This window comes from Cyclopterus lumpus, chromosome 15, assembly GCF_009769545.1.
Source record: "Cyclopterus lumpus isolate fCycLum1 chromosome 15, fCycLum1.pri, whole genome shotgun sequence".
Classification (NCBI taxonomy): domain Eukaryota; kingdom Metazoa; phylum Chordata; class Actinopteri; order Perciformes; family Cyclopteridae; genus Cyclopterus; species Cyclopterus lumpus.
Genome location: NC_046980.1, coordinates 13820702 through 13830818, shown reverse-complemented (window position 1 = coordinate 13830818; position 10117 = coordinate 13820702). Strand labels below are relative to the sequence as shown.

Genomic DNA, 10117 nt, shown 5'->3' with positions numbered 1-10117 from the left:
TGCATAGTTTGCATCATGTATGATACACTATATGCATGCATCAATAAAAGCAACAGATGTAGTCAAGCCACACCTGCCAAAAAAAATGTATACCTTGTTTCCTTGTTGCCATTCCAGCCCAGAAGCTGTCCATATCTGTCCATATCTCTCTCTGTCCTGTGTGTTGCTCCTCTGTCTGCTGCCCTGTTGTTTCTATAAATTGTTCTAGCTGTTCTGACAGTGGCTGGTTCTATAAATAATATAATACATTTTGCTTTTGTCCTCGGCCTGGCAAAGGTCTTTTACGAGACATCTTTGCTACCTTAAAGAATTAAAATGTTTTTTATTAACTACTCTCATTTACAAAAACATGCGTAATTCTATTGCACAAATTTCCTGTCTTTATTTTAAATTCTTTGGAATACATCTTACCTGTTCAAAGTGCTGTTTGTAAAATGATTGAGAGGGTCCTTTTCTTTGGCCTGTAAATAAAAAGATAAATGCCATGTGAGCAGCCTTAATAAACAATGCTATGATGTTTTGAGACATACAAAACACAACGAATCATTTCTTTCAAGATTTAAAGTTTAAGAGAGTTAACATACCTTAGTCTCTGCTCCTCCAGAGTGTCTCTTTGAAAATCTTCTTCTGTTGCTAACTTCGGGACTCTTTGGGATAAATAGGATGTCTATGCAGCGAATAGATGCGCTCCTTAGCGCCACCTATCGTCGGGGAGTTTGAAAAGAAACGAACGCGTCTCGGGGACTGACCTCCCACTGCCCAAAAGAAAATTGGTTGTAAAACTTTGCTTTTATCAACTACGCCTTCTGGTAGAGATTTAAAATGAAAATGTCCAATTAAAAGTGCATTTCTCCGTGTTCTCGGTCAATGTCGGTCAGCACTGTGCTGGCTCCTCATTGGTGGAACGAGCTCCCCATTGACATCAGGACAGCAGAAAGTCTCTACATCTTCCGTCGCAAACTAAAAACACATCTTTTTCGACTATACCTTGAATAGGGAAGGTAGCGCCGTAGTAGCACTTTAGTATCACTTAAATGTCTCTTACTGATAGCACTTTGTTGTTTAACTTTATTGAAGAAATTGTACTCGCTTGATTCTTGCCTTTTCAGTGTCGCATGGGGGTCGGGAACAGTGCCCATGGACTGGCAGACCGGGGTGGTGGTTCCCATCTTCAAGAAGGGGGACCGGAGAGTGTGCTCGAACTATCGTGGTATCACACTGCTCAGCCTCCCGGGAAAAGCTTATGCCAGGGTGCTGGAGAGGAGGCTCCGACCGCTTGTCGAACCTCAGATTCAAGACGAACAATGCGGATTCCGTCCCGGTCGTGGAACAGTGGACCAGCTCTTTACCCTCGCAAGATTACTGGAGGGGTCCTGGGAGTTTGCCCAACCAGTTTACATGTGCTTTGTAGACCTGGAGAAGGCTTTCGACCGGGTACCTCGGGGGTTTTTGTGGGGGGTGCTGCGGGAGTATGGGGTGCCGGACCCGTTGGCACGGGCCATCCGGTCTCTGTACGCCTGCAGTAGGAGCTGTGTTCGTCTCCTCGGTAGTAAGTCAGACACGTTCCCGGTGGGTGTTGGCCTCCGCCAGGGCTGCCCTTTATCACCGGTCCTGTTCATGACCTTCATGGACAGGATATCTAGGCGCAGCCAGGGGGCGGAGAGGATCCGGTTCGGGAGTCTCGGGATCGCCTCTCTGCTGTTTGCGGATGATGTGGTCCTGTTTGCCTCCTCGGACCGTGACCTCCAGCATTCACTGGGGCGTTTTGCAGCCGAGTGCGAAGCGGCAGGGATGAGAATTAGCACCTCCAAATCTGAGGCCATGGTGCTCTGCCGGAAACTGGCGGATTGCTCCCTCCAGGTGGGGGCAAACTGCCTACCCCAAGTGAAGGAGTTCAAGTATCTCGGGGTCTTGTTCACGAGTGAGGTTAAGGTGGAGCGGGAGATCGACAGGCGGATCGGTGCGGCTGCAGCAGTAAAACAGGCGCTGTACCGGTCCGTCTTGGTGAAGAGGGAGCTGAGCTGGAAGGCAAAGCTCTCCATTTACTGGTCGGTCTACGTTCCAACCCTCACCTATGGTCACGAACTCTGGGTCGTGACCGAAAGAACGAGATCTCGGATACAAGCGGCCGAAATGAGCTTCCTCTGTAGGGTGGCCGGGCTCAGCCTTAGAGATAGGGTAAGGAGCTCGGACATCAGGGGGGAGCTTGGAGTCGAGTCGCTGCTCCTTCGTGTCGAAAGGAGTCAGCTGAGGTGGTTCGGGCATCTAGTGAGGATGCCTCCTGGACGCCTCCCATTAGAGGTTTTCCGGGCACGTCCAACTGGTAGGAGGCCCCGGGGAAGACCGAGGACACGCTGGAGGGATTATATCTCCCGGCTGGGCTTGGAACGCTTCGGGATCCCCCAGAATGAGCTGGAAAGTGTTGCGGGTGAGAGGGAAGCCTGGGTCGGCCTGCTGAACCTGCTGCCACCGCGACCCGACCCCGGATAAGCGGGTGATAATGGATGGATGGATGGATGGATGATTCTTGTTGTTCTGAGTTTGGACTCATGGTTTAATGCACTTATTGTAAGTCGCTTTGGATAAAAGCGTCAGCTAAATGACATTTAATGACATGTAATGTAATGTGCGCAGCAGCATTAAGCCCCTCCCAGTGCAAAAAAGCCGTTAACGCATGATGAAATTATTGTCGGCGTTAATGGATTGCTGCATTAACGCGTATAACGCGTTAACGTGCCCAGCCCTAGTTTTAATCCTTTTAGAGAGTTTTTGTCATCAAACTTGTGAAGCAGGAAGAAGTTAATTCCATCTTCCTCTTTGAGTTTCACACACACACACACACACACACACACACAGACCCCTGTTAATGTTACAGTTACAGTTTCAGTCGGACCACAGATGCATTTGCATTGATTTCACTGAAGCTGGAAAACACTACCTGTTGTTGTGCAGTGTCACGTACCGATTTGACTGGTAAATGAAATTATTCTTCCTTCTATTGTATTTCTTTATAAAACACCCTCCTGTCTATGCAGACAAAGCCTATGAATTTGATATCAACCCTCTGCCATAAGTCACCTGTCCCTGCGGACACATTCATGTCTGCTCAATGGAAATCACCACTGATAACATATCCAGGAAGAACAGTCATATTATATTTAGACCTCATTAATAGTACGAGGGTGGAGTTACATCTCCTGCACCTCCCTCTTCTCCCTGATTACACATTTTTGTTTTGCAAGAGAATTGAGAAGTGTACGTCAGTGAAAGATACACTGTTTTGAAGAAGGGGACACTTGGACCTGTGTGACCGCCATGCCTTCTTACACAGTGACTGTTTCCACAGGGAGCCAGTGGTTCGCAGGGACGGATGATTATATCTACATTACTTTGGTGGGCACGGAGGGATGCAGCGAGAGAACGCTGCTGGACAAAGCTCTGTACAATGACTTTGAGAGGGGGGCGGTAAGTTACACTGCTGTAGAGCCGTGAGGAATTCTTTACTTTTACATTATACTGCACATCAGGCACGTGCACAGACATTTTGGGGGGCAGGTGCTCAAACCAAAAAAAAGGGCACCCATCGCCAAAAGTATTTATGAAATAAAAAAATAATAATAAATTTAAAAAAACGCAGTAGGATATTTTCAACTTATATATTTATTTTTGTTAACAAACTAACTCAAATTATCAAATTGAATAAATAAATGACAGGCAAAAGACAAAACAAGGACATATTGTATTACCAAATGCAATCAAAAAATATTCTAACTTAAAACTTATCAAAACTCTGCTCTGGATAAATTAAAGGATCTTCACAGGTGGTGCCATTTCTCTCTCTTCATTAAACATGACACAAGTCAGTAAACAGCTGGACAAGGCTTTGAAATCATGCACAGAGTTTTTTGTTTGTTTATTTTTTTTAGGAAACGTCGGACCAGTTGCGACTTAATCTTTTCAGCGGCGCTAATATTGTGGTTAATTTATCACCAAACAACGATTTAAGTTGAGAAATATATTGAATTTACCTAAATAATGTTTTATTATATATAATAAAAAATAATGTTCACATATTACCTGTGAAATTAATGTTTCTTACAAAAAGCACATGTGACGTTGATGTTTTCTTGTGGTGACACGTGAAGTGCATTTGACAACAAGAACAATAACACAAAACTAACAATACACACCCGATTCAGTAAGTCACACTATTTTTTAAGCTTATTTAATTAGCCGCTGAATAAATTCCAGGTGGACTCCTATGACGTGAGGGTTGGGGAGAACCTGGGTGAGGTTTTGTTGGTGAAGATTGAGAAGAAGAAGTACTGGGTGCAGGATGACTGGTACTGCAGTTATATCACAGTCAAGACTCCATCTGGAGACTACCTGGAGTTCCCCTGCTTCCACTGGCTGGTGGACGACAAAGAAGTGGTGCTGCGGGATGGAAGAGGTACATCAGTTCATTTAGTTTTGTCTGCCTAACAGAATGTCTGCCTCCTCTCTGTCATCAGTCTGCAGCACAAGCTCTGTCCCATCCCTCATGTCTTGTGTCTGTTGCAGCACATCTGCCTCAGGATGATAAGACCAGCCTGGTCAAGCTGCATAGACAAAAAGAGCTGGAAAAGAGGAGGAAAACCTTCAGGCAAGTTCACTCTGCACACGCAGTGTGTGGCTGTGTGTTACAGGAGGCGGAGGCTGCTCACTAACAACTCCGCTGTCCTCCACAGGTGGAAGGAGTGGCAGCCAGGCTTCCCGATGAGCATAGATGCTGACAGACACAAGGATTTGCCCCGTGACATCCAGTTTGACAGTGAGAAGGGAGTGGACTTCGTACTGAACTACAGTAAGGCGTACGTGCTCCCTCAAACAGGCGGCTGTAGTAACGCTTTAACAGGTTTACTTAGTTGTCCATACAGCTGAAAACCCCCTCAGTACAAAGCAGAATGAGTCAGTGGTGCTTTAACCACTGAGATGTTTTTTTAGCTTTCATGATGCCGTGATCAAGTGTTGAGTTCCAGCTATTTTCTATACTCGTGATTTCCTGGAAAAAACAGAAGGGTCATTGTGTGTTTATTACCATGGACATTTGCATTGAGCTTTCATGCCGGCGTGAGAGCTTACACATTGACACAATAAGAAAATATATATCCCAAACTGTTTGCATCATGTAGTACTTTTGCTAAACATTGGAAACATGTCAACGCTTTGAAAATGATGATTTGCGGACCGGAGAGGTTGTGAGAGGGAAAATATAGTCATGTAATTTTGCACAGTGAGCTGCAAGGATGGTCACCAAAATGCTGCAACTTTGTTTCTATGGTATAATTCAATTTATTTGGCTTTTGAGGCTGCTTCTTTCTGCAAAGAATCATCATAACTACATACAGTAAGACACATTTAGAGTTTAATCGACATATTAAATACAGTGACCTTTTTGATATGAATGTGGTGATGAATGTGATAATGATGATCATGATGATGCTGACTTTCCAGAATAGAGAACCTGTTTGTGAACCAGTTCATGCACATGTTCCAGTCCTCCTGGAGTGACTTCGCAGACTTTGAGAGGATCTTTGTGAGAATCAAAAACACAATCTCAGGTCAGCCTCACATTATATTATTTTCTATTTTATTATATGATATGATATATGATATTATGTTTACTATATTATATTTACTATATCCAGAGTATGTGATGCAACACTGGAAGGAGGACTTCATGTTTGGGTACCAATTTCTAAACGGCTGCAACCCCATAATGTTCCAAAAGTGTATCAAACTTCCTGACAAGTTTCCTGTCACTCATGAGATGGTTTCTGTCAGCCTGGAGATGGAGCTGACTCTGGAGCAGGAACTAGAGGTAGACAGTGTCTGTTTCTGTGAACCTATTCAGTTATGTCTCACTTAAATGTTCCCACTGACTTATAATGCTGATCTCTGTTCTGGCTCCAGGCAGGTAACATCTACATTGTGGACTACGAGGTGTTGGAAGGCATCAGTCCTAACTGCACAGACCCGTGCACGCTGCAGTACCTGGCAGCTCCGATCTGTCTGCTCTACAAGAACACTCAGAACAAGATCCTGCCCATAGCCATACAGGTACAGTAATGTTGAGCAGCAACTGAGGGAAACACCTCAGTATAGATACATTTCTTCCTTCCTCTCCCTTGACCTTTGTGTTTTCCCAGCTTGGGCAGACTCCAGGGAAAGACCAGCCGATCTTCCTGCCCACTGATGGTCAGTACGACTGGCTGCTGGCTAAGATCTGGGTCCGCTCAGCCGACTTCCAGTATCACCAGACCATCACACACCTGCTCAGGACTCATCTGATGACAGAGGTGTTTGGTGTTGCCATGTACAGGCAGCTCCCTGCTGTTCACCCTGTGTATAAGGTAAAACTCTGGCTCATCCACTGACTGATTGATTCATTTGACTGACTGATTCATGGATTGATGTTCTTTCTCCCAGCTACTTATCCCACACATTCGTTTTACCATGGCTATCAACACCAAGGCCAGAGAGCAGCTCATCCGTGAGTGTGGCATCTTTGACAAGGTGAGTTAATGTGGAAAGAAAATACAAAAGAATGTAATACTCTCTTTTTAGTTAAAAGCACCCAAAAAAGGGAGGAAAAAACAAGAAAAGGGCTTTTATTTTCCAATAATAAAGCAACATGTCAAGTTATACTATATGTAGACTTTAATTTCTTCTCTTTAAATGGGTCGTAGTGCATGCAGTAACGGACTCTCAAAAGCACCATCATTAGCTGCAAAAGTAATGAGAGTGACGCCCTATGTTCTCCATCCTTGTCAAGGCAAACGCAACAGGTGGAGGTGGTCACGTCCAGATGATTCAAAAGGCCATGAAGTCTCTGACTTTCAGGTCTCTGTGCTTCCCGGATATTATCAAGTCCCGCGGTGTGGACAACAAGGAGGAACTGCCCACCTACTTCTACAGAGACGATGGCTACAGGGTCTGGGAGGCCACCAAGAGGTGATGAACAACTCTTTGGAGGACTTTTTATAAACAGCACTGAAGCAAAGTTTGTGTGTTTGAAAGGACAGAAAACAGCCAGAACAACAGATAAACAGGGTGGGGAAATTTCTATTATTGTGTCTGTGTGTAAGTGTGTGCGTGTGTGTGTGTGTGTGTGTGTGTGTGTGTGTGTGTGTGTGTGTGTGTGTGTGTGTGGTAAAGCATTATTTATTTTCTTTATGCCTGACTGCTGTCCTGTTTTCTTTCTGGCAGTTTCGTGTCTGATGTGGTGCATATTTACTACACCAGTGATGAGACGGTGCAGGAAGACGGAGAAATACAGGCCTTCATTAAAGATGTGTGCAGCTTTGGTATGCAGGACCTCGATCAATGTGGTGGGTACATTCATTTTTCTTTTAGTATTGAAACAACAATCAAAATGCAGCAACTAACCAATATTTTAAGTTTATTTTCTAGAGGACAGAAGCTGCTAACTCAACCTATAATATTTTGGATTAGTGTTGGGTTTTTCTGGAGAAGACAAGTATATCAGGGAACAGACGGCATTTCAAATTCATAGCTGTTCTGTTTAGACGAATAGTTTCAGGGGGAAGACAGGAAGCCACAGGATGGTGATGGTGTCACTGCTGCAGTGTTGTAAAACCCTTCCTGCGTGTCCTCATCACCTGCATTGTGCAAGAATATTTCACACAGTGCTCTTGTAGAGACTTAAGCTCACTTTGCAAATCTCATCTGTGCACAGAATTTCCCAAGTTCCTGAAATCCCGCGAGGAGCTGATAGAGTATCTGACCGTCATTGTGTTCACTGCTTCGGCCCAGCATGCAGCGGTCAACTTTGGACAGGTGAGTAATAGATCATCAGGACTAACATTCAATATCTTACATTTATAAAGCTGATGTGAGGTGAGTTATGAAGGTCCACTGACTGTTGCGTGTGTGGGAGAGTAAGTACTCATACACTTGACTTCAGTAAAACTACCAGAACAACAGCATACAAATACTCATTCATTCAAAATCTTATTTAGGTAAAAATACATAAGTATTATCAGCAAAATGTATTTATTGTATCAAAATGATATTGCTTGTTCTAAAGAAACAAAATAAATTAAAAGAAAGAAAGAAATATATATATATATACTATATATATATATATCTTGAAGGGTCATGAGAAGATTAATGGGGCAAGAAAGGAGAAAAAACAAAGTACTTCAAATTAGTATTCTTTTCTCAGATTTTTGCTTTTTGGTGAAATAAATGCATATTCATTGAATGAGCCCAAATTAGACCGTTTTTTGAGGAAGGGATGGTAAATGGTGTATTATTTATTTTATTTGTAATGTAGCTATCAATCACAGCTGTCAAATACATGTAGTGGATTAGAAAGTACAATACTTGAGTTAATATTACTGCATTCACATTCTGTATCTTTGTGTACATTGTGTAGTATGACTGGTATTCCTGGATCCCCAATGCTCAATCTACCATGAGAAGGCCCCCGCCCAACCAGAAGGGTTTGGCAAATGTGAACTTGATCATCGAGAGCCTTCCTGATCGCGGACATTCCAGCTGGCACCTGGGGGCCGTCTGGGCCCTCAGCCAGTACCAGGAGGGAGAGGTACTGAAAAACTTACAGTTGGTTTATTGCGAGATGGAACGAGAGGATTGGATTAAGGAAGTGGAAAGGGGTTCAGGGATGAGGGGATAGAGGGGAGCAGTAACGGAAAGGGGAGAGGGGGTCGTGGAAAGAAGGTTGGAGGGGTGCGATGAGAGACTGCTGGCGTCCGGTGGCTGGAGGGAATGGCGAGGGTGGAGACTCGAGAGTAGGGGCCCCAAAAGATAGCTTTGTGAAGAGTGCCGGTGAATGTTTCAGTTTTCGTGTAGGAGAGGTATGCAGAGGAGGACCACCGGCCAAGCATCTTTATGATGTGGTCCGGGATTCCTCGACTTGGAGCGGTTGAGGTGGTGCTGATGCGGAAGGAATGGTAGTGGAACTGGGACCATGGGGACCCCTTGCCTGCCTCTGTGGCATAAAGGGGTCTCGCTGAGAAGTTCGGTTGGCTGTCGAGTTTAAGTAGTCCCGGTTAGATTTCGTATGGACTGTATGAGTCTAGTCGGAAAGGGAAGATGGGTTGAGGTGTACCGTGTTGTTTGGTCTTGCTGCGTTTGAGGTGATAGATGATGGAGTCAGGAGGATGGAGAAGTCGGACATGGTGGCATGTCGTAATGGATGGTGTTCGGAGTTTAAGACCGTAAACTCTGGGCAGTGCAGGAGGCCGAAGAAAGCCGGCAAGAACATGGACTTTAATACTTTGTCAGTGAAAGGTGACAGGTAGGGAGAAGGGCGACAGGTAGCCTGAGCGGTGTGTCCTATTGCGGCAGGTGAGGAGGTCTACTACTAATGAAGCGGTGGATGTCAGGTAAGACCTCGGTCTGGATGTAATCACGATCCATGGAAACCTGTGGGGCAAGAATTTATTTTCAATTTTTAGCAGTGGTGTTCGGGCGAGAGACTGTCCGCTCGCAAAAGAGGGATTTATAGAGACTGTAGGAGTGGTGCCTGGATCTTCGGCGTAGGCGACGCCGAAGTCGGGATCTGCCCCCCGGGGCTGTTGGAAGGCGAGGGCTGACAACTTTGGAGTTGTTGGAGGATGGATGCAGAGAGCCGCGGGGATCATGGATGGCTAAACGCGGCCGAGGATGCCGGCGACGAAGCGTGGTATGAGATGGAGGGATCTCCGGGACTTCCGGATATAGATGGTCACCCGGGAGGGTTGAGAGAGCGTTTGTATTAGGTAAGCGGTTTAAGATTTTGCTCGTCTTGCCTCGGATTGTCCGACCATGTTTAATTCGGACTGTCCGACCGGTCCTCGGATTGTCCGACCGACCCTTGGATTGTCCGACCAGGTTTAATTTGGATTGTCCCACCGACCCTCGGATTGTCCGACCATGTTTAATTCGGAATGTCCGACCGGTCCTCGGATTGTCCGACCGACCCTCGGATTGTCCAACCATGTTTAATTCGGATTGTCCGACCGGTCCTCGGCTTTTCCGACCGACCCTCGGATTGTCCGACCATTTTTAATTCGGATTGTCCGACCGGTCCTCGGCTTTTCCGACCGAC

The 10117-nt window shown here is 45.3% G+C and overlaps 1 protein-coding gene across 1 annotated transcript; it reads left to right on the top strand.

Moving 5' to 3' along the window:
* The first annotated feature begins 2868 nt into the window (after positions 1-2868).
* On the top strand, positions 2869-8874 carry LOC117743733 (arachidonate 5-lipoxygenase-like). The gene is made up of 13 exons (XM_034551516.1): positions 2869-3465; positions 4252-4450; positions 4561-4642; positions 4728-4850; positions 5494-5600; positions 5688-5860; positions 5953-6099; positions 6189-6392; positions 6469-6555; positions 6815-6993; positions 7249-7370; positions 7739-7839; positions 8441-8874. The coding sequence occupies exons 1-13, from the start codon at positions 3316-3318 to the stop codon at positions 8699-8701; spliced, it is 1935 nt and encodes a 644-aa protein (XP_034407407.1). The 5' UTR covers positions 2869-3315; the 3' UTR covers positions 8702-8874.
* The last annotated feature ends 1243 nt before the right edge of the window (positions 8875-10117 follow it).